At 48.2% G+C, this 24,143-nt stretch overlaps 1 protein-coding gene across 1 annotated transcript; it reads right to left on the bottom strand.

The window, feature by feature from the left end:
- Positions 1 to 19: 19 nt before the first annotated feature.
- LOC118219107 (sodium-dependent neutral amino acid transporter B(0)AT2-like) lies at positions 20 to 23,929 on the bottom strand. Its single transcript, XM_035402008.1, has 12 exons — positions 23,731 to 23,929; positions 20,931 to 21,238; positions 17,311 to 17,468; positions 15,600 to 15,726; positions 15,148 to 15,329; positions 8,184 to 8,294; positions 6,177 to 6,418; positions 5,045 to 5,234; positions 3,544 to 3,736; positions 2,259 to 2,418; positions 1,250 to 1,412; positions 20 to 497 (listed from the first exon to the last, which is right to left on the bottom strand). The coding sequence occupies exons 2-12, from the start codon at positions 21,223 to 21,225 to the stop codon at positions 126 to 128; spliced, it is 2,193 nt and encodes a 730-aa protein (XP_035257899.1). The 5' UTR covers positions 21,226 to 21,238; positions 23,731 to 23,929; the 3' UTR covers positions 20 to 125.
- Between the last annotated feature and the right edge of the window lie 214 nt (positions 23,930 to 24,143).

Here is a 24,143-nt window from a genome sequence, read left to right as displayed (position 1 = left end):
CACCGCCAACCCCCCCCACACCCCCACCCCCTCTTGGTCCGACAGCTCCTGGGGCTGTTCGTGATCACGCCGCCGGGTGCCGCAGGCGGTCCGGCTTTTGACCCGAATCCGGGTCCGGGCGGGCCCTAGACGTCGGGCGTGTCGGGGGCGTCGGCCATCAGGTAGCCGATGCCGTAGCGGCCGTTGGGCGCGGTGTCCGGCTCGCCCGTCCCGCTCTGCTTCCGGTAGATGCTCTTCCCGGGGGGCGCCGGGGAGGGCGCCTGGCTGGCCGACTTCCCGCCGATGAGGCTGGCGTCGTCGTCGTCCTCCGGGCTGGCGTCCTCCGCGATCATGCGGCCCTTCTTGTAGGAGACGGCCGCGAGCCCGCCGGCGCCCTCGTCCAGCAGGTTGAAGAAGCGCAGCGCGAAGACCACGGGCACCGGGAGAATCGCCACGACGACCAGCGTGATGCACATGGCCAGGCCCCAGCCGGGGTACCTGAGGGCCTTCTCCTGAGCCTGCGGAGACACGCGCAGCGGGGTTAGCGCTAGCCGCTAAGCACTGACACCATGTACTCTTATACAATATACTATGAAATATATACGGAATGTACTGCATTGCATTTCAATAAAATACATTTGAAGGAAATGTACCAATGGCTCTTTAAGATACTCAGATATATTTGTTACAAAAAAATATATCGCTGTGAAATGTATTTATATTTTTCTAAAAAGTCTACATATTTACAATATATTGTAGTAAATTTAATTCCTTAAGTGTATATATATTACAACTCCACCTATCGTAAACCACAGTACGATTGAGAGCTCAGTAACAACTTGCTAGGATTGCTCTATAAGAAAATTAATTGGTAGACGAACAGCTCTGTCATTTTACAGGTATTTCTTATGGCAATGAGGAACTAACACAGTTTGAAGTTTTTGGAAGGTACCTGTAACTAAATAGACACAGCCAGGACAGATTTCCAATTGCATGATACCTTAGGTCCTGCAAGGTATCATGCAAGTTGAAGTTCATCCTGTCCTAAAATGAACACTTCAGCGACATTGGGGCATTTTATTTGTGTAATCTTTGGAAGTCTACAGAATGTTCTTTCGAATCTTTGGAAGTCTACAGAATATTCTTTGGAATCATTGGAAGTCTACAGAACGTTCCATGGAATCCTTGGAAGTCTACAGAATGTTCTATGGAATCTTTGGTAGTCTAAAGAGAGTTCTAAAGCAAACGGGAAGGCCCGGTCATTCCGTACCAGGTCCTCGATCCAGGCGCTGTAACTGGGCGGCGTCATCCCCAGTTGGATGAAGCTGGCGGCCAGCAGGACCAGCAGAACCAGCGGGGTGATGTACTTCCACATGTAGTAGTAGAACCGAAACGGAGAGAACCCCAGCATGTCTTTCAGGTCTTCGAAAAACCTGCCAAAAAAAAAAGCAAGCGAGACTCCTGAAGGACCGCCCCTCTTCTCGAAGTTGGCACTGTTCTTTTCGCGTTTCGGCGCGGCGCGATTCAAAGAAGCTACTTGCGCATGAAATGCGTTGCTTGGCAACAGTGAATTATGTGGCTCGTATTGTGCTCGCGAAAAATGTCGCCGTGCCGCTCGACCCACAAAATGTTTCCCTGACAACGCGCGCCTATCTGGGCTCAGAGCTACATTTCATTGTAATCGAGGAACTTCAATGGCACAGTGCGATATTTGGCTTGTAAAACTTTCAAAGGTCACCTCAGTATCAACGGTGGAAAAACTATGGGTACTAGCTTTCACTGATTTTCCTTAATTCACTGAATTTTAACTCCATTAACTCCTGGGCTGCACCAGATCTTCAAATATTTTATAAAACATTTACAAATACTAACACTTAGTATCTACATCTAGTGCATTTCAATTAAGCTTCAATTTGAAGTTACATGGAACATGTCAGTTCCCAAATGGAAATCTTACATTTATCCTACACCCCAGACCAGTGGTAACCAACCCTGCTCCTGGAGATCTACCATCCTGTAGGTTTTCATTTCAACCCTAATTTGGTACACCTGACTCTTATTAATTAGCAGCTCAACAAGATCTCCAACTGTTGAATGAGGTGTGCTTTGTTAGGGTTGGAGTGAAAACCTGCAGGACGATAGATCTCCAGGAACAGGATTGGGCAGCCCCTGCTCTACAGACTAACAGGCGCGCGGTGCGCTCTAAACCAAACACCCGGCTATTGGAGATGAGCAGTTGCTGGTGAGTTAGCGGCGAGCGGCGGGCGGCGGGCGCGTACTTGTCGATGCCGTAGACCCAGGCCACGGCCACGTTCTCCAGGACCACCACGATGAGCAGGGGCAGCGTGGCCGAGTAGTCGTCGAACATGGCCACAAAGTAGTTCCCCGAGCGCTGCACGAAGATCAGGCCGATGCTGAAGGCCAGGAGACAGCACCCCACTGTGGCCAGGAGGGGAAGGACACGGGCACGTTGCGATTAACTCAAGTCACACGGTTCACATAAATAGTTTCCAGGGCCTAAGTTTGCTGCTGATTGAAAGGGAATCACAAACCCTGCAGAAGCTGTGGCCCTGGAGGTATAGTGTTTGAGATCTAAGGCATTAACACTTTTGCCTATGACTTGTAAAATACAGCTGTGCCCCCCCCAACCCCAACACACCAATGCACAAACATCCTCAGCCACTCCCAGTGCCTTAATGTACTATCAACCTCACACCACAAGAGGGCGCCGTAGGGTAGCAAACGGTCATTCTCACGTATCAAAACAGGCAAGCACGGAGACTTCATCAGTGTAATGGCGGCTTCCGCACCGTCTGCAGCAGTGACCCAGATCCGGTTTGCTGATCACACGGCGCCATTCCCACGAACGCCCAGTAATCAAATAGATTTTTCTCCGTCGGTAAGCAGCATGCCTTTATATAATGGGATCCTTCAGCTTTGGTGAACGGGCTTAAATAGCGAACGCGAGGATCGTTTGGTGGCGAACGCAGCCGTGAGAAACTTGGCCAACGCCTATTCCCCTCCGGTTAAACTGCAAATTTCGCATTTTTGGGCTGCTGTGCCAAATCTTTTCCAGCTCCCTGGAACCACTGGCAACCTGAAAACCAGTTTGGCGGTTTTCCAGGGACATTAAGTGATTATTCAAATCGGGGCGGCTCGGGGCCCAGCCCGACTGAACACCTGCGCGGTCCGGTTATTCAGAACAGGCAGGCAGCCGGAGCGTCACCACGGGCTCGGGATGCAACCCAAAAACCTGCCAGGTTGGGCGGTGGGCTTCAGCTGTCGGGGGCACGTTGGTTCTCGCCCACAGGAAACCGTACGCACACACCCACAATTTAGCCATCTTAATCATTCAAGAACTGTGGACCAATGGCTTACTGTACAATGAACTCCTATTTGAAAAATGGTGAACGCACTTTAAACTTTGCATAAGTAGTTAAGTAAAACAAAACTGAGACAGAAATGAACTGATTGTTTGAATGGGAAAAAGGAAAAGCTGCATGCGAATCGGTGGACCAATCGCAGCGCTGCCGCGCGGGTCGGAGTGGCGAGGCCCCGCCCCACCTGTGAGGAACTCCTTGCGCACTTTGAAGGTGTCCACGAGGGGCGTGATGATGCCCTCGATGGTGCCGAACATGCTGCCCAGGCCCAGGTTCATCAGCATGAGGAAGAACAAGACCGACCAGACGGGCGAGGCCGGGAAGTGGGTCATGGCCTCGGTGAAGGCGATGAACGCCAACCCGGTGCCCTGCACCGCCTGCAGAAACGGCAAACGCGCTACGTTACGTAGTGTTACATTACACCACGTTACACTGCAATACATTATATTACATTACATTACTCAGCATTACATTACATTACACTGCCTTACATACCATTACATTACATTACTCTGCATTACATACCATTACATTAAACTGCAATACATTATATTACATTACATTACTCTGCATTACATTACATTACACTGCCTTACATTAACTTACATTACACTGTGTTATATACCATTATATTACATTACTCTGCATTACATTACATTACACTGCCTTACATTAAATTACATTACACTGTGTTATATACCATTATATTACATTACTCTGCATTACATGTTTGTGGTACAATATTAGCAGTAGCAGTGTATCCATCAGAGCTCCGTGGAATATGGATATTCCTGCTAGCCTTTCGCTCACTGACTGGCACAGCTGTTTACTGACGTATCCATGACCATTTGAAGAGCATGTTTTTAGAATTTTTTTTTCTCCAAAATTCCATGTCAGTGTTCTAGAACTACATTGCTTACAATCACCAGTAGTGACTGTGACATCAGCATTAGAATGAACACGCGTGTTCAGTTAAGAACATACTAATCACATATTTGTGATCTTAAAGAGATAATCAAATGACAAAAAAACCATATGTAGTCCAGGCCTCTGATGCCATAAAAGGTCTCGTAAATTTTAATGTGCAAGCAATGTTTTGATATTTCATGTTTACTTAGTAGTACAAGCAAGCAAACGTTGAATCGTTTCGCTAGTACAAACAAGTCACAAATAATACGCTCCGTCAGTGAGAGCAGATGTGGCCCTCTTTATCTAAAACGTATCCGGTCTGCACAACAGAGGGTCGAGGCGCTAAAACTTCGACGGCTCCGGGCGAGAGCAGATATCGCCGAGCGCGCTGCTGCATTTTAAGCTATAAAGCGGCTAACTTTCGCCGCCGTCGTGTTTGAACTCTTAGCGCGAGCCGTCGGCGCTTTTCTCCAACCCGCGCTGTGCCTTCCCGCGAGCCAGTCCGTTCTCAATTATTCATACAGTGTGAAGTCAAACGGAAGTGATTTGCCCTCAGAAGCAGTTGCAGTAAAAATAGTTCTTCAGCAAAGAGAATTAATATAAAACCTTAAAAAAAAAAAAACACCACTGAAGAGAAACGAAAGGAACGTTTTTGTTCCATTTGTAATCAGTCTAAAATGGATTTCGGCATATCCGGAAAAAGTCTGGAAAAGCCCGGCTCTAGAACGCCGCTTATCATCATTACTACTGAAAGCAACGTCGAGGGGAACCTGTACCTGGTTTAATTCATTCTCGATGAGGCACGGCTCCAGCCCCAGCTGCGCGTAGTCGCTCTCCTTCACGTCGCGGATGATCTCCGTGATCTGCTTGTAGTCCTCCGGGGTCACGTGGCCGAAGTCGATGTGCTTGGGGATGAGGTCGCGGCTGATCTCGTTGCCGAGGTAGCCCACGATCTTCTTCGTGTTTCTGGAGGGAGCGGACGAACACACAAGACACGTACGCGCAGATGATCCTCCTGATGCCCGTGTAAACGCTGAGGTCGTCTCTCACAATCAGGAATATACCATCGACTGTGTGTGTGCATGGCGACAAATTTGCTATATTTATTAGTCGTTTATCACTTGTTTGTTTAACGGCAGTCAACGTTGGCCAGTGTTTCGATATTCCTATTGCTCTTGAACTTGCTGAGGTCGGTGTCTTGTGCAGCCAAGTAGACATTATATTGTTGTCTTTCAAGGATGAAAGACAATAGAAAGTAATAGGAATAGACAACAGAACGTATATCCCGGGTAACTGGCTTCTTGCTTGAACAGAAACATCAAAGAGTGTTAGACCATTTCTGAACTCTCACCTCCATGATTAAGCCACACCTCATTTTACAATGAGGACAATCTTTAATCATAAAAATAATGATTTAAAATTGCTACCATTAATAATTACTTTATTTCTAAAGTTTCGTGCTTGTATGGGACATAGTGTTTTCATTCTATCCTGTACATGTTAAACTTGACACTTGATGCAATATCAAGTTTGCAAGACAAACGAGCACAAGATGTTGGAAGCTAGAAAAACTTGACTCCCGAGTCTTAAAATTTAGCTCCAATTCGAATCTTTGTGATAAAGTGCAGCAAAATTCAACTCGAACACTGATCAGGGATTTAAAGCTAGGCTGTGCGGACATTTCACAAGAAACCCAAGCGTATCGCGAAAACTCGGTTTTCAGTATTTACCATTACCATACCAGTCCATTTACCATCAGTACGCTAGGTATGATACTCGCGTCTAGCGTGGCTAAGTGCATTTCACTAGGTTGTAATCACGATAGCGAACAGCAGGGCGGCGACCTCGTGAGCCTGCCACGCGGGCCTGCTCTTTGCGTTCCGTCGGTGAGGAGGGGGCGGGACTTACAGCGCGACGCACTTCTCGTTCATGATGTTGGCCTTGAAGCCGAGCACGGCGAACACCACCAGCGTGGCGAGCACGGAGGTGAAGAAGTTGATGAGGGAGACCAGCACGGCGTCGAAGTGGCAGTTGTTGTCCTGCTTGTTGTAGCTGGAGAAGGCGATGACCCCGCCGAAGCCCAGGCCCAGGGCGAAGAACACCTGCGTCGCCGCCTCCCGCCACACCTTGGGCTCCAGCATGATCTCCAGCTGCCAACGCACAGGTAACCATCCAGCTGACATGAAATGTCCTCGCAATGTCAGTAAAACGTTTCGTCAATGTTCTAACACTGCCACGGCACGGCAGCAACGTTGTGGGGACATCTGTAGTTCTTCAGGACGCTGCTACAGTTTGCTTTCATCAGAGTCTTAATCTGATGGGTTTCTTTTTTGTTATGCGGGGCTGCACAGATGAATATAATACAATATCTGAGCTCTACCGATGATGGAATAAGCATATTCATTACAGTCACTTCACAGACGCTTTTATTCCAGAGCAATGTACAGCTTTGGAGAACATCAGTGTTAGTGTTAGTATTATGTACACCGAACATAATGAACCGAACATGCATGTGTGTGTGTGTGTGTGTGTGTGTGTGTGCGTGCGCTCAATGATGTCATCTGAACAAGATCTCCAAGCATACAACCTATTTATTTGGTGAAATAAAAAAAGTGGATTTATCTTTAAACCCAGGTGGTTAATTAGATGCCCATATTTCAGCAAAAGGTCTGTCTGTGGAAAAACAAACAAGGAGCGGGGGGATGGGTGGGAATTAGTTCAAAGTCAGTTCTACCCTGATGAAGTGCTTGTCTACACGGGAAGTGATGCGCTGGAATTATTTGTTTTGTCATTGAAGCCGCAGTAGCAGTGAGCAAACACAGCTGCTTGTTGTCATTCCAGAAACGACACGTTTGCAGGGAGCCCGCATCCTCTTCACTTAAGCATGAGATTCAAATGAATCAAACCAGACCTGCACCTACGTCCTGACGATGACATTTCAATTATGTGATTCCACTTTTAGCTTACTTTTAGTTTACTGACCTACGTCCAGACACGGCGCTAACAACAGACGGCGTCGCCTCGGGCGCCCTACGCGGCCTCGCGGCTCAAAGGCTAGGTGCGCGACGGGGCGGCGCTCGTCTCCCGCGACTACCGCAGAGCACGGCGGCTTCGTTAATTTGCCGCAGAGCGGCGGGTTGCCGTGGGAGACTCTGTCTGTCTCCTCTGAGAGCTTAGAGAGGCCTCCCTCTGCTCCTGTCCTACACACACCTGGGAACCCCCCCCCCCCCCGCCCCCTCCATCCCAAACTCCCAAAAAGCCCTTCATTACGTCGTTAATTTTAACTACACACTCGTCTATTCAGAGAGACTAGCGTAGCTAGGGATTTGAATCTCATGCGTAAGTGAAGAGGATGCGGGCTCCTTGCAAACGTGTCATTTCTGGAATGCCAACAAGCAGCTGTGTTTGCTCACTGCTACTGTGGCTTCAATGACAAAACAAATAATTCCAGCGCATCACTTCCCGTGTAGACAAGCACTTCTCCAGGGTAGAATTGACTTTGAACTAATTCCCACCCATCCCCCCGCCCCCTTGTTTGTTTTTCCACGGACAGACCTTTTGCTGAAATATGTTCTGTCGTCCTCTGTGTTAATCCCTTTCAAAAATGAAAAATCCTCAATGAAATCAGCCGAGCCTGGAAATACTTGTCTTTCGTCATTGTTTCTTTCAAGACTACATTCTTGTAAGTGGTCATTTGTTTAAGGTTGATGCCTGGAACCATTTCATTAATACGCGATAGTTTTTCTATGCATCCCAGCATTAGAAAATATAAGATTTTGCGAATTAATTCTTTAAGGCAATGTATGAAAGTACAGAGGAGTAGAGGTCCTAACACTGTTCCCTGGGGGACTCCAGTTCCCACAGTGCCCTGCTCACAGCAGAGTCCACACCGATTGGCTCTGAGCCGCCTCTTACCTTGGGAGTGAACATGTGGCGGATGCCATCGACGGACCCGGTCAGGAGCAGGGCCCTCACCAGGAAGCAGATCAGAACCACGTAGGGAAAGAGAGAGCTGAAGTACATCACCTGCGAAAACACACAACAGCAGGACCGTGTGCAAACGCTGGCAAAGAAAAACTCCAGTGTGGGTTTATTTCCCAAATACCTGTCCCTGTACAGGCCTGAGTATTGTGTAATCACTAAAGCCATGTGAGCTCCAGGATAAAGACTGCAGGGCTGCACTCCGAATCTGGAGAGTCTACTTCCTGGTCTGTTCTCACGGCTGGTCACATAATGTGTGATGCTCCCGAGAGGGACAGGATGAGTACACACAGAGAAGGTGGGGCCGAGCCAGTTCGGATGTTACATTATAGGCATTTAGCAGACGCTCTTATCCAGAGCGACGTACAACAAGTGCATAGGTTTCATGATGTAGAGGCGCAAAAGAAACACTAGAGTGAAGTAAGGATCGTAGTGCCAGAAGTGACCACATCGATCAGGACTCCAACCCTGTAGAGTAAGCTTGTTCAGCAAGCAAGAATCCTACCAAGTACAAACTAGCACTGGAATCACACCTAATCATACAAAAACAATCCTGCCAGATACACTAACATAATCGATGTATTTGTTTTACTCAGGGAGTGCGCGTGCAGTGGAAGCAGGTGGTAACGTAAAAATAAACCTCCTCACGAGATCTCGGCTGTAAAATAAACCCACGTGACAAAGTGCAACAAAGCCACCTAGACCAAAGGAATGCTTTTCAGCAATTAAAACACTCAACCTTTAAGGATCTTTGTGTCTCTCTCTCCCTCCCTCTCTCACTTTTTCTCTCTCCCACCCCAACGTCCTCTATTCTTGAAGATAGAACTTCTAGATGGACAATGTGCTATTTTAATTGTTCTCACCCCACCATAACTCAAAATACAGGCCTATTTTGCTTCAATATTTACAAACAATACAAGGGTTAACAAACCTTTTATGGTTTTAAAGTACATGCAAACTGCTATTCCTTGTCAGAGCTAAAAGATAGATTTAGATATTTTAAAAAAACCTTTAAGAAGTCTCAAGAGGTTATGTTTTCATAGTCTTAAACTTTTTTGCCTTTGCTACACCCCCCCCCTTCAGACACCCACCACCACACCAAGAGATCAATTCCACAGGAAACACTGCCCACCCTCCTTTCTCTCTTTCTCTCCCTCCCTCTACCTCTCTCTCACTTTTCCCTCTCTCTCTCCCACCCCATTCTCTCTCTTTTTTTCTCTCTGGTCTTCTCCTGTGATGTCTTTTTTCCTGTGCTCTCCACCCTCCTAAGAACAGAAGCCCACTATTAAAACCTTTGTGCTGATTGGGTAATGCAGCCCAGGTGCGTGTGCTTACTTAACCAGTAGTCACGGCGACCCCAGACTGATATCCTAGACCTAATTCCCTCTCTCTCCCAGACTGAGCCCTACCACAGCTGTGTTCTAACACAAAAACATAACAAGCAAACCGTCTGGAACCAAAAACCATTATCTAACAAACTTTACCCACAATGGCCACAATGAAAAATTCCCATAGTAATACAATAAAAAAAAAGTTTTCGAGTCCCTTAAAACCTGTATCCTAAAGAAACCCAAACAGATTAAACGCACATAATTTTTTTGATGAAGGAATATCCAAACAGCTATGGGATGACAAATGCTCACTCGCAAACGCATTTAATGCTTCGAGTCACCAATGTGAGATGACAGATGATTGGCAGCCTGGTGAAAGTGTAGCCGTCTGACTGCGGTCTGTGGGGTGGTCTCCCAGCAGATGGAGAATTCTGGGACAAAGAGACAAAAACTCTCGGGCGATCCGGGGGAGAGGTCGAACGTTCAAACTACGCGCATCGACTTTAAATTCTCCGCACTTAGCTGGCGAGCGCCGGGATTACCGCTGAGACCAAGGCTGTTTTTTTTTTTTCTCTTCTGCATGTAGACCTCGTCGAATGTCTCCGTTTGTGCAAAAAAAAAAAGTTCTACTTTCCTGCAACGGGGGATACCCTAGACTGCACCAACCCCCAGAGTTAAGGAAGCCTTGCAGGTATAATTACAGGGGAATGCGAGGCTCTCTGCGGCGTAGCCACACAGGGTAGCACTTGTAACATTCTCCGCTCTGCCTGAGGCTAAATTGGCCCACACATGTGGAGGCTGATTTTCCCTGCCGCGGGAGTCTGGCTTTTTTTAAACGACGCAGACTGGCCGTCTCTGGCCCACACGCGGAGACCGCGCCCCTCAGGGCAAACGGGACCGCCCCTTTCCCTCTCTCGCACTGGGGGCATTACCCAGAGTCCTCTGCTCCAACGTCTAGCTCAGCAGTGGCCGGTGAGCTCGAGACAGAGCAGATAAATTATGCTCCTCCACCAGGCAATGAATTCCTTAGCTGAAATATCGAGACAAAAAAGGCACAGGTAGTTCTTGTGAATGCAATTTAATCTCCAGAGCTGTTTTCACTTCAATCAACCGTGTCCACAGATACAGTATACATATGCTTCATTCTCTGTGCCCCTACTCAGGGAATATCGGTGAAGTAAAGATTCATTAATCAAATCTGCCCTAGATCTGTATTAAAACGCTCACAAAATGCTGCAATTTCCTGATGCTTTTGTTCGCTAGCCTCAATTTTGAGACAAAGCTGGTGCTTCAGATCAAGTGTTTACTCCCGTGGGTCATGTGACTGCAATGGCATTAAAAAAATCCCAGGGATTATTTGACCGATACAGCATTTAGCTCAGCCTGCTTGTTGATTTTTACTACAAGTGCAGTTAGACGCCTGCTGTGATCAGTTTACAAGTTAAGTTTTAAATCTTTCTCAGGCCGGCCCAAGCTGTATTTTGTACAATTACTGTAAACTAAGACGTCACCATTCATAATTTGTCCATTTGCAGTCTAGCCATTATGTTTTAGCTTTAACAGGTGAATGTCCTCACAGTATCTTAGAGTGCTGGAGGTCACCGTGTCACCTTTGCATAAATCCAAGCAGAAGTGTGACGTAAACGAAGACGAGTCTCACGGTCTGATATCTCAGTTTTGCTACCAAGGCCATTTTCACAGCTTTGCCAGAGCACTGCAGAGTAACACTGAAGATCCTTTCTAGGAAATATTTTCTAAACACAGTGGCCCTCCAGTACTGGAGTTAAACCTGCAGACGCTGCGGCCCCCCAGGACTGGAGTTAAACCAGCAGACACTGCGGCCCTCCAGGACAGGAGTTAAACCTGCAGATACTGCAGCCCTCCAGTACTGGAGTTAAACCTGCAGACGCTGCGGCCCTCCAGGACTGGAGTTAAACCTGCAGACACTGCGGCCCTCCAGGACTGGAGTTAAACCTGCAGACACTGCGGCCCCCCAGGACTGGAGTTAAAACCTGCAGACACTGCGGCTCTCCAATTTAGCCCTCCAGGACTGGAGATTGAGATCCATGGTGCAGAGTTTGACCTCACTGCTCTGGAGACATGATTTAAAATGAGTAAAGGCTCTATTAAGGACTGAGTGTTGGATCACTGCAGGAGAAGGTTAGACCCAGTGGTGTCTATATGGTCTCACTATAGACTCACTATAGCCTCAACACAGTCTCGTTCCGGGACGTCCCTTTCCCAAACCATGCTGTTCATGATTACAGTACCGACCAATGTTTCACACACACACACACACACGCACACACGCACACACACTCACACACGCACACACACTCACACACGCACGCACAGCTGCGGACTGCACGTTCTCCGGCACGAGGAACACTCACCCGAAACCTTGGGAACAAAAAACACATTCCTCAGGCAGTGATGGGACAAAAAAACAAAAACGAAACAAAAATAAAAAAGATCAAAGTTGTGGCGAAACTCCCATCAAAGCAGAAGTTGCTTCCCTGACCCCCTCTTTCTGAAGCCTTCTCCTTCATTTCTTTCTTTCTTTCATTTCACTCCTTTTTTATGATCTGTTTCTCCATAGCCGTCCAATAACTGAATCGTTCAGAATCTGTGAACAAGTTCTCCAAGCATACGACCTATTTTTTTTGGGTGTAAAAAGTAAAAAAAAGTGGATTTATCTTTGAATCCAGGTGGTTATTTAAGCACGTCCATTTGCATACATTGACAATGTCTTTATGAATCAAACCAGACCTGCACCTACTTCATGATGATGACACTATGCAAACCATTTTAGTCAGTGATATAGCCAACAGCGCCAAGGCCTTTTGGTTTCATTGAAACTAGGTAAGCCTTTACAGCATGCCCATTAGGAGCACGCTAGGAAACTTTACTCTGTCAAATAAATTTAGTAAAATATATTTTAAGAATTTCATCAATTCTGAAACAGTAAATTCAGAACCATAGTTTCTTAACAGTTTGTTGGGAAAGCTTAATGACATGTGATACAACAGATACAGACAATCTTGAATTATGAGGGGAAAAAAATCATAGTGTTTTAGGCTTGGTCTATAGGCTTTATATGTACCCAAATATGTACCCAACACACAGCAGGTAAGCTCTTTATTGACAATTTGTAACGGGGTTATCTCCGTGGTTACACAGACGCGACCCGGACAGAGTCTGTCTGGCGATACACTTGACAGGTCTTCCCAAACCCCCATTAACAGAGCTGTGGAATTCGCAGCATTGTGATTGGGGGGGGGGGGGGAGACCCCCAAGGGCGGGAATTCCCCCTTTTATGACATCACAAAGTGGATGATGCAACAGTGGCAGCTTGTTGCCACATAGCTAAAACTCAGAAACTCAGAGGTGGTAGTAGCGCACACTCACACACCAAACGCACACACACACAAGCACACGTGACCTGATGTGACAGCTGGCGTATAAACCTGAAGTACAAAGACCTGTGACGTTTGCTTAAAAGATACCTCGGGCCATTCTTTGGAAAAAAAAGTTCCTCTTTTATGATTATAATTTAACATAAATATTTAATAACAGCTTGAAATCCAAGACTAATTTACCTGACAAAAAAGAACGTAGCTGTCCAAAGACAATATCTCCATATAGGGCCGATAGATAAATAATTTAGGTGTCCAACAAGACTCTTCCCCCCTTCCCCCTTGCCGCCCCCCCCCCCCCCCCGGCGTCCCCGTCAGCGCCACCCCCATCGGAGGCAACTTGCGGAGGGACAGGAGTCCGGTGCCGCGGCTCGCATCGTGCATCGTGCCTGCAGCGACGTGACCACAAGTGAACGCAGCGCGCTTCAAAGCACGGAACCACATCCGCCGCATCACAGAGATCAAAGCTGTCATGTCCCCGCCTCCGCCCCCGCCTCCACCACACCCCTGCTGGATGAACGGCCCGCAACACGGGGAACCGGCTGAGACGAGGGGCCCGTACGGAGGGCGCTCGTACCTAAACGGCAGACCGGCTTAGCGTGGGGCTGCTGGGCGGCTCATCCCGTTAAAGCACTGAACAGTACGGTAAGCCAACAGGGCCAAAAATCTCAGAAATTGCAGTGTCAACAAGGGACGACTGCGTCTTCAGACAAATAGAACGAGCCTGTCAATGTGCCAAAATTTCAACAGGTCAAAAATGTACTTGTGTTCATTTTTGACGTGTTAAAATTTGATGCATAATTTGATGAATTATGACGAACATGTCATTGTGGTAAAACTGAGCACAATAATAGCTGCTATCGCTGCAAAACCATACAATCAGCTTTAACAAGTATTTTAGTCGTATGCAAACTAAAAATCTTATTTCTTTTTTCCCCAAATAAGCTAAAAAGACTGCCAAAGAGGTGATACTTATTTAAACATTTGCCAATGGAGTAAGAAAATTTCAAAATGTCAAGCAGAAAGTTAAAAAAAAGCTAATATTTTGTACTGAAGAGAAATTGTCATACAAAAAAGTTTATTGGCAGTTTTCATCCTGAATGGTGCATCACCATTGTCTTTCAGTTTCTGGACTGCCACAAACTCTTACCTAAATACGATCTAAACCACACTCGCTCGAGAGAAACAAACATCTGTATTCCTTTCAAAGTCAGATCCCCTTAAACCAGCTGTTTGTAAATTCGGAATCGCATGGCGCCTGTCTTCCAGATTTACTCAGCGACACACAGTCTACAGTCTCCTCCTGTTGACGGTCCTCTCACAGACCAGCCGGGCCTTTTACCAATGATGTGCAGAACTGTGTGTTCTTGACCGTGGCCTATCGACCATGCGTGTGTGCGTGCGTGCGTGCGTGTGTGTGTGTGTGTGTACCTGTGCATTAGCACTTCATGCTTTGGCATATGGCTGAGTGCGGACACACCGTACATGAATACGGGAAGGACTGGACCAATCAGCAGGGCCTTAGCTGTGACCTCACAGAGACCGGCTAATGCTTCTCACATGATGGTGCACTGCAGTACCCAGCACTGTTAACTGACATAAGTGCTGATGACAGTGTCTCACTCAAGGCTCAGGCCAGAGAGATATCATTGCCCTTCGGTGTAATGGATCTGGGCACTAGGCATCATAGTTTGAATAAGCACGTAGTCACATGACGTAGACCCACCCATAACCCCAAGCGCTTTACTTTTTTTTCCCGCAGTCTTAGATGAAAGGAACTTCTCATTAAATACAGGGAGGGAAAAGCTTCTTTTCATTTCAGGTTTTTTTTCCTGTGAAGCTGTATTCTCACCAGCTCAGTCTAAAAAATGCAATTCTCAGGGACACAGCAGGCACGGAGATACGTTAGCCTGAGCTGGCTGTAGAACCAAATGGTCCAGCCTCCACACGTTTCATCTGGTTTTGGAATAATCCAGGTGTACAAATGCACACGTCCACCTCGACTGTGCGAACGTGGGCGGGGGCACTCACATTACAATACATTACAGGCATTTAGCAGACGCTCTTATCCAGAGTCTTGTGTCGGGGAATCGAACCTGCGACCTTTAGGTTACAAGACCAACTCCTTAGCCATCATACTGCACCGCTCACCTTCCCCGAGGACTGGATGCCCTTGATCATGGCCAGACACACCACGGTCCAGGCGGCCAGCAGGCAGAGGGTCATCCTCCAGTTGAGCCCGCCGCCGTGGGAGATGGAGTCGGAGATGTCCAGCGCCACACGGTACCAGTAGAAGGTGGTGGCCGAGCTCTTCTCGCACTCGGGCTCCACGACTGCAAAGTGAACCCCCCCAAAAAAAAAAAAAAAAAAAACAGCGGTCAGGCGCTTCCGCCCCCCCGCCCCCCCCGCATACCCCCTCCCTCCCGCTCCCTCCCTCCCACCCACTCAAGCACTCGTAACTCAATATGATTTTGAGATAATTTATGTGAACTCGTTCAGTACCCATTACCCCTAAAAAAAAGCAGAGTCCATTATAATAACATTGATAATTGTAGTGATATGTTAATAGTGCACTGCTGTTAGTGCTTACTGATGTTGCTTACTTGTGAGCGTCTGGTTCTTGACCAAGGGGCACTCATGCCAGGGCAGAGGGTGCTGGAATGACTGGGTGAAGTAGAAGAGGCTCCAGCTAATGATGACATTGTAGTACAGGGCCACAAAGAAGCACACCTGGAGTAAAAATGCAGAGTTAGCAATGTTAGCACAGTGGGTCTCACACCCACGGTTAGCATGTTAGCGCAGTGGGGCTTACTCTCACAGTTAGCATGCTAGCGCAGCAGGGCTCGCTGCCACAGTTAGCATGCTAGTGCAGCAGGGCTCACTCCCACAGTTAGCATGCTAGCACAGCAGGGCTCACTCCCACAGTTAGCATGTTATCACAGCGGGTCTCATACCCAGTTAGCATGTTAGCACAGTGCATCTAATACCCACAGTTAGCATGTTAGCACAGTGCATCTAATACCCCCAGTTAAGGTGTTATCACAGTGGGTCTCAGACCCACAGTTAGCATGTTAGCGCAGCGAGTCTCGCACCCACAGTTGGCATGCTGGCACGGCAGAGTCAAACCCACATGATAACAGGAAACCACATCTGTGGGTTGATGTACCTAAATTCTAGTTAGACTACTCAGAAATGTAATAGTTGTCCCTCATATCATATCACCAAAAGCCAAGAGTAAGCAATACCAAGGCCAGGTGCACGCAGCAGGACAGCAGGACAAAGGCTTAAGAAGGTGTGCTTTCAACTGGCTAATGCATTCATTTTACGTCATGCACCACTCAAACACACAATATGCAGCCTTTTTCATATATGGAATTAATTCACAAGCTGACAAAGCCAGGAGTGTTCTCATTCAAAACAGAGGAGGGAGGGGTAAAGCAATAGAAAACTGATTTGGTGCTCAAAACATATAAGGCTTTGTCCAAGAGCGACACAATCACATGGGAACAAAGGTCAAACCTGAAAGAGAACAGCCTAGACTAGCCAGCTAGCGCTTATTCCTATGCATAAGTGTTGTTGTGCGCTTCCACTCAGATTAAGATTTGCAGATGCTGAGAAGCTGGTGTTGAATGGCTTTTTCATCACTGTCCTGATTCTGTCAGGCTATCAGTGGCTAACCAAGTGACCAGCTCGGTCACAGCTCCTGAACAGAGTAACTTCAGTCAATGTTTCCTGATAATATTCATATTATCAGATTTGGGATCCACCCACAGTGACCCCTGTAGTTGCACTCATAAAACACAGTCCATCTAACAGTGACTTCTATGTTGGTGTCCTTTTCTTACACAGTTTCCCTAACAAACACAGTGCTTTCTCTGACGGGACCCCACAAATACAGTGGTTTATCTAACAGGGCCCCTCTAATACAGTGATTTCTGTAACAGGATCCCTCTAATACAGTGATTTCTCTAACAGGGCCCCTCTAAAACAGTGATTTCTCTAACAGGGTCCCTCAAATACAGTGATTTCTCTAACAGGTTCCCTCTAATACAGTGATTTCTCTAACAGGGCCCCTCTAATACAGTGATTTCTCTAACAGGGTCCCTCTAATACAGTGATTTCTCTAACAGGGCCCCTCTAATACAGTGATTTCTCTAACAGGGCCCCTCTAATACAGTGATTTCTCTAACAGGGCCCCTCTAATACAGTGATTTCTCTAACAGGGCCCCTCTAATACAGTGATTTCTCTAACAGGGTCCCTCAAATACAGTGATTTATGTGACGGGGCCCCCAACGCAGGGTGCCCCCACGTACCACGCAGCTGGCGAAGCCGATCCCACCCAGGCGGGGGCTGATGTAGTTCCACACCCCGATGCTGCCCCGCCGAATTCGCTGCCCCACGGCCAGCTCCAGGAAGAACAGCGGGATCCCGATCAGCACCAGCAGGATCAGGTAGGGCACCAGGTAAGCACCTGCCGGGGAGAGAGGTCACGTGACATCACGCTACATCACACAAGGGCGGCATCTGTGCAGGCGCAGCATTCGAACCCTAGCCAGCCAACGGCATGCGAGAATCCATCAACCTCACACGTTGGCAGGCAGATTAACGACTATTTAGAGCCAGCCTGTTATTTCCATCCTGCCCTTTCCTATTGGCTAACTCCTCCATAAAAGGAGATGGTATCGGTTGGCACGCAAGGCATATTAAATATTGATCATGTAATCATTTCTGAGGAAGTTTCCATTGAGCAGGAAGCGCTGGAGGCCTGGGCGACGCGATGCGACGCACAGTGTCCCCTTTTGTTTGGGAGTCCTCCCAGAAGGCTTTTGTCTAAAGTTAGCCAAGCAGTAAAACGGTTAGCTCGCCTGGGTGGGGGCTAACTGTTAGGCTAACTGCCCGGTGCACTTTAACTGGATCAAACCTGACTCTGACACCGAAGACAATCCGATTAGCTGCTGCTGATGTCACGGCTAATGACGCTTAGCCTATGCTAACGGGTTTCAGCTTCACGGCATTGGAAATGTGACAACGAGCGGCATCAAAAGTGCCTTGAGTCACAGCCTTGGACCTAGCCTCGCTAAACTGTGACTCATGTGGTGCTGTTCGGGAGGGGGAAAAGGAAAACATGGCCGGCTCGTTTTTTTAAAGGCTTTGGAGAAAAACAAACAGAAAGAAATCCCGGAAACCCACCCACTCCGTTTTTTTTTTAAGTGCCACTCCTTGACAGACAAAAACTCGGCCACCTACGTTTTTTCGAGAAGCGCTTCTGGAGAGACGGCTGTTGTGTAAACTCTGCCGGATTAGCCGCGCGGCTTCTTTTAAGCCTCTGTCTGACGGCTCGGAGCGGCTCGCCCGGCCGCGGCCGCTGCAAGACGCCACTCGTTTAACCGCGAACGCGGCTGTTGTCCGTGTGTGCCGAGACCGTGAGTGGGAAGCGGAAGGTGGTCCCTCCCTCACTCTGACACGCTGAGTAACCCCCCCCCCAGTCCCCTCCCCCCCCCACAGGTTCTGAGAAGATGATTCGCTCTCTTCCCACGGCCGATATCAGCATGGGACGCGGACCACAGACCGTCTACCGCAAACAAAGCCAACCGGAGTTCCTAAAACCGTCACAGGCTTTTACCGTGAGGGGAATCCACGAATCCAACAGTTCAGGTCCTGTCAGTCGGCCCGGCGGCGGTAAACCTGATTGGCGATGTTCCGGACTCCCGCGTAAGCCGCCGCGAGCACCGGCATTCCTCAGGAACCCGCGCGACCTGATCAGCCACTCGCCTAACGCCAACGGAGGCCAGCCCGGGAACTTTCTCCACCGCGCGTCGCGACAGGAAGGAGGGAGCACTCGCGAAATTCCAGCGTGGGCGGTTGGCGATTATCACAAACGCGTTTTTGAACATTCCGTCGACGGATAGGCACCAGGTTTCTTCCTCCTCTCGGGGCAGCCGAAAGAGTTGGGGTCTCGGAAGTCAGGTTAAAATGGCTTCTCCCCTCTACGTTACTGTCCATCTGTTTGCTAAATGAGAGAGGTCCTCACAATGTCATTAACCGCCACGCCCTCGTTTGACACGCGTGTAACACGCGCACGGGCAGGCGTGTGCCGCGGAAGAATCGGGCGCCGTGCCCGGTGGGGTCGCTCGTTCGGCGCCGCGTGGCGGCTGGGGCTTCGCGTGGCCCAAACCGGGCCCGTCCCAGAGCTGGCCCTAGTTCAGTTACAGCAGCGGGTGCCACTTAAACCTGCCTGGAAAAAGTGACAGGCTCCCGGGTGTAAGGGCTGGCTGTGACTGTGTGTATGGAGGCCTAGAGTTTCATGGAGACACACACACACACACACACACACACGCGTGCACACACATGCACACACACACACACACGCACGCGCGCGCACACACGCACACACATGCACACACACACACGTGCACACACATTCACACACACATGCACACACACACACACACGTGCACACACATTCACACACACACACACACAAATAATCTCACACACACACACAGGTAATCACACACAGACAATCTCACACACACACACTCACACACACACACACACACACGGGTAATCACACACACACACACACACATACACACATGTACACAAACACAGACTCATGCATGGGAACACACGCACACACACAGCTGTGTAAGCAGTGCTGTTTGTTTTGATAATGTTTTGATAACATCAAGGAAGGGCAGGACCAGCTTCGCATTCTGACGTTAGCAGATGCAGAGAGCGTGGAAGACAGGCAGCAGTTTACACAACCTCTTGCGCGCTCCAGACGGCGTATCGTAGCACCTTATTACGAGACTCTCCGGTTTGTTTACACACGCTCTCTCTCGTTATGAGTGAACGCTGCCGGAGAGCGCAGGCTGCCAGCGCACAAGCCAGAGCCGAAGGAGCGGATCGCACACCGCCTGGGAAACAAAAAACATCGCTACACCTTTTCTCCACAGAGAGCATCCCGTGCAGATCTCTTTAAGGTCCGGCTAACGCTAACCGCGCGCTAACCGCGCTCGACGCTCCGCCGATTCTCGCGGAAAAACGCCCGGCCGGCTCTGAGGGCGCGTTTCGAAAGGGGCGTCGGCCTTTGCGGTCGGCACGGAGGTCGAGCACCCCCCCCCCGTGCCAGAATCAATCGAGTCGGCGTCGCCTTCTCGGCGTTTCTCGAAGTCTGCAATGCAGAACGAGCCGGCCGAAGTAACATCGTCGCGGTAACGGATCGAAACCGTTCGGTTTCGGTTTTGCTGAGGGGGAAACCTTATTGTACTTGCTTTTGCGAGAAGCCCGTCGCGATTCTGAAAAGCACTTAGAATGAACGGCAGTTCTCCATTTTGAATGAACGTGATTTCGGTCCTCACAAAGAACTTATTGTCCGACGTTTGAATGGCAGATATGGCCATGCGTTAAAAACCCTGACTGAACCATTACAAGAATTTTAATCTTTTCGACGGGGGTCCCGCTAAATCTTAGCGTAGCCTCACAAGGCTTTTTAAAACGGCAGTTGCCATTCAGAAGTGGATTCTGGTCACCCGCTCATAAAAACCGCACTTTTCCAGATGCTCAAAGCACAGTACCGAGGAGGAAACTGTCCTCATCCACCACCAGTGTGTAGCGCCTACCTGGGTGATGCACGGCGGCCATTTTGTGCCAGAGCGCTCACCGCACGTCAGTTGAGCTGGGAGAGGGAGAGAACCCTTTTTAGCCAATGAAATCAGGGGATGATCAGGAGGCAGGCTGAGAGAGCCAGGTTGGGGATTTAGCCAGGACACCCCGGGGCACACCCCCTACACTTTCTTCAGTACCCAGGAAAACGTTCTACCTCAAACCCAACTCTGACGCAGCGCGTTTAACGCTAACGCGGTCCCCGCTAGCGAGGGCAGATTTAGCGGTGAGAGTTTCGCGGGGCTGTGGGGGGGGGGGGACGCACCTCCGCCGTTCTTCTGGCAGAGGTAGGGGAACCTCCACACGTTTCCCAGGCCCACGGAGAAGCCCACCTGGGCCAGGATGTACTGGAGCTTGCTGTTCCAGGCCGGCCTCTCCTCCTCGAACTCCGAGCCCTCCTCCGCGTCCCGCTCCTCCTTCCCGCCGTCGCCATCGGCGACCGTCAGCGAGCTCCTCTTGAACGCGTCGTCGCACGCGTCCTCGTTGGAAAGCAGGTCCTTGACGGACTCCGTGACCTCATCGTCGAGCTCTCTCGTGGCGGCCTTGTCGTTCTTGGGCATTGGGTTTAGCAAACTGCGACGGGGGGGGGGCGAAAATGTTAGGCAGGTGTGGGTGGGGGAGGTGCGTCGGGGGGGGGGGGGCGGGGAGGCACAGGATGCGATGGAACACCGGCGCAGTTCAAAGTTCAAATTCGGCAAGCGAGACAAAACGGCTACAGCGATGGGTTTATCTCTTCATTATTACAAAACATCTGAAAAGGAAAAGGAAAAACAAGATGAAAGCACGGGCAAACAAACTTTCGTTTCGGACAGCAGAACGGTCAGCCGCCAAGCGTCAAAAACGTTAAGGAAAAAACTCAACCAGAACAGCCCAGCAAACAAGGCCGGCACAAAAGATGCTGGGAGGCACACTTGTTACCAGATGTACAACATCTTCATCACAGCTACCTTACTTACACAGTCAAGGGCGACCTGTGGATTTCGTCATGGAAACTGCATGAAAACTGAAATCCCATTTTCTTTGTAGTTTCGACCAATGTAATGGAACTTTTTTGGTTCCCTTTGATGTTTTGTAATGCAGGGCCAAGTTTAATAGGCAATTCAGTCTCAGGCAGGTCCCACGCTTCAATAAACCTTAAATTTAAATAAAATAAAATAAAGCAGGCAAATGCCTGACAGCTCCTGTGCAAAAACATTTCGAAACTAAACTCAAGAGTAAACCATGGTTAATTTATGAATTTTGTGACTTTGCAAAGACACAAAATTCATAAATTATGAATGCATGTGCACATATTCCACCAAATACACATCCACATTCACATGGTACACGATGAAACCCCATTACACACACAGGGTGTGTGTGTTTGTGTGTGCCACCTTGGCAGAAGTGGCCAACTAAAGATTCTACAGCCCCACCCCAATTACTGTGACACTCCTCGCGGGAGACCTCAGCTACAGGCGCAGGGTGCACGCGCACCTGGAGCTGTACGAGTGATGCTGCACCCGGGTATAGGTAACATTCATGCACAATAATCATTTTCCGACACGCCTTTCGGAATGACAAAGCCTCGTGTCGCCTTTCCGACCGTCTCAGTGACAAGCACGTGTAAAGAGAAACGTCTAAAACGTGCCATAACCAAAGGAAATGCCCACACAGTCTCGCAGCTGCGGTACGAAAACTGGCACGCGTCTTGGTCTGATCTCTTTAAGGAGCGTCTTCCATAATAGCGTGTTTGTGATCATGTGCAGTCTGAGACCTTAAAGCTCCATGGCTGGTTTTCGGGTCTGCTCTGATGCGACCGCCTCCGCGCCCGTCCTCTTTTTATTTATTTTGCATCTCCATCGGATTTACAACCGCGTGGCTGTGCAAGAAGGTGATTCCGGGCTGCGGTTATCCGGCGGGGTATACGTTTCCACGCCAGAACAGGGTCGACTGTTTTATTTATAAGACGTCCAGTGCGTCGTCTTGTTTCCACGACAATGATTTTGCAGTAGAGCTGCTGCGTCGCTATATCCTTTTAAATCCACCCACATTATGGTATGAATTACTTGCACTTACGATAAACGAAAGCTGTCATTGGCGTGATGTAATTTGCTGCTACATTTCATCAAGCAGGGTGTAACTATAATTCACAAGAAGCATTTTCCGACAAGGCCCTTTATTCCCGTGGCTATCTTAACCTTGGTTATACGTAGACAGAGACCGCTTCCAAATTTCCTGGATACGTTCTGACAATTTTTTTCATTCCAAAATCTGCAAAGCGGAAGGTGTCTCGGTTATCTGTAAATTGAACTCATCCCAGGTGCACCCGTCTTGTCTGAGTTCATCCCTTCGTTTAAGCCATGACTGACATAGCATGGAAAAAGGCCTGGCCTAATAGAAATTAAGGTAGGACCAGTACATTTCAAAAATTGTGAGTTACCAACATCCGAATAAAACAAATAACACAAATAGTTAACATTCTGAATCTGAATTTCCAAAAAGGACGTTTTGATTAAACATAATACAACCGACCCCTTTCACCTACGCGGCTTATGTGATTATTAGATTTATCCCTACATCTGCCAAGATTAGCCCAATTAAAAAGGCGCTTGTCACTAGACAACTGCGCACTGTAAAGTTGAAAGCATTGTACATGTGCATGTACAATTAATTTTTTTTCATTACAGAACATTCAATGTCACTGTGGAAAATAGGACCGAAGCACATACTTATAGGCCGTGGCTGTAGAAATGCAGAGATGTGTTATTAACGATATGGAACCTCACCGAAACAATCAAATATTTGTTTTCAAATATAGGCTACATACGGGTTACACGTATTCGCTACGTTATATTTAATCTTCGTTTTATGACACAATAAACATTACTGTAAAAAAGAATATGTAGATAAACTGCTATTGTATTAAATATATCATACATAGGCTACCGTAGAATGAATGTAATTAAATATTTCCCCGCCCATGTTCCTTTCATACATGTGCGGCAGCCTATTTCATCATACGTTTGCACATCGTTTCTATAGCGTCGCCAAATGAATAAAAAAAAACATCTGAACACACGTACCTGTAGCCGCGATAAATATGAATCTTAAGCCCTTTCACATTAGTCTCCAGCCCCCTTCTTCCAAAATAAAGTATTTTAAGTTACGGAATTGCGGCATATGCACATGTACATGTGATGTAGCTTCATTCGAACCACTGAATCATTTTTCCGCCGGTGCTTCTCGAGGATAGCAGCAGTTTTGCAACACAGATGATGCTCGCACCGTATTAGGGGTGTACGAGCGGTAGTAATGTGCCACACACAATGAACTTAAAGTGCTTTGAAAGTATTTATGCCTACTTATGCTTTTTTATATTTGAGTAATTCATGCAACAAACGGTCATTTTCAAAATAATCTCATTTTATCATTCGGTTGGTGTTTGAGATTTTCTCAAACACCCCTGTGTGTTCAATTGGTTTAATCCACGTCCGCC

The sequence above is a fragment of the Anguilla anguilla genome, chromosome 19, assembly GCF_013347855.1.
Source record: "Anguilla anguilla isolate fAngAng1 chromosome 19, fAngAng1.pri, whole genome shotgun sequence".
NCBI classification, from domain to species: Eukaryota; Metazoa; Chordata; class Actinopteri; order Anguilliformes; family Anguillidae; genus Anguilla; species Anguilla anguilla.
Note: the sequence above shows the minus strand (reverse complement) of the source record. Positions and strands in the feature narration are given on the sequence as shown.

Excerpts from the sequence above, each read along its gene's own strand:
- LOC118219107 (XM_035402008.1), bottom strand. The coding sequence starts at position 21,225 with ATGCCCAAGAACGACAAGGCCGCCACGAGAGAGCTCGACGATGAGGTC. Across the intron at positions 6,419-8,183 it reads GCCACATGTTCACTCCCAAG|CTGGAGATCATGCTGGAGCC; the intron begins GTAAGAGGCGGC and ends GTGCGTTGGCAG. Across the intron at positions 5,235-6,176 it reads AACGAGAAGTGCGTCGCGCT|AAACACGAAGAAGATCGTGG; the intron begins GTAAGTCCCGCC and ends CGCTCCCTCCAG.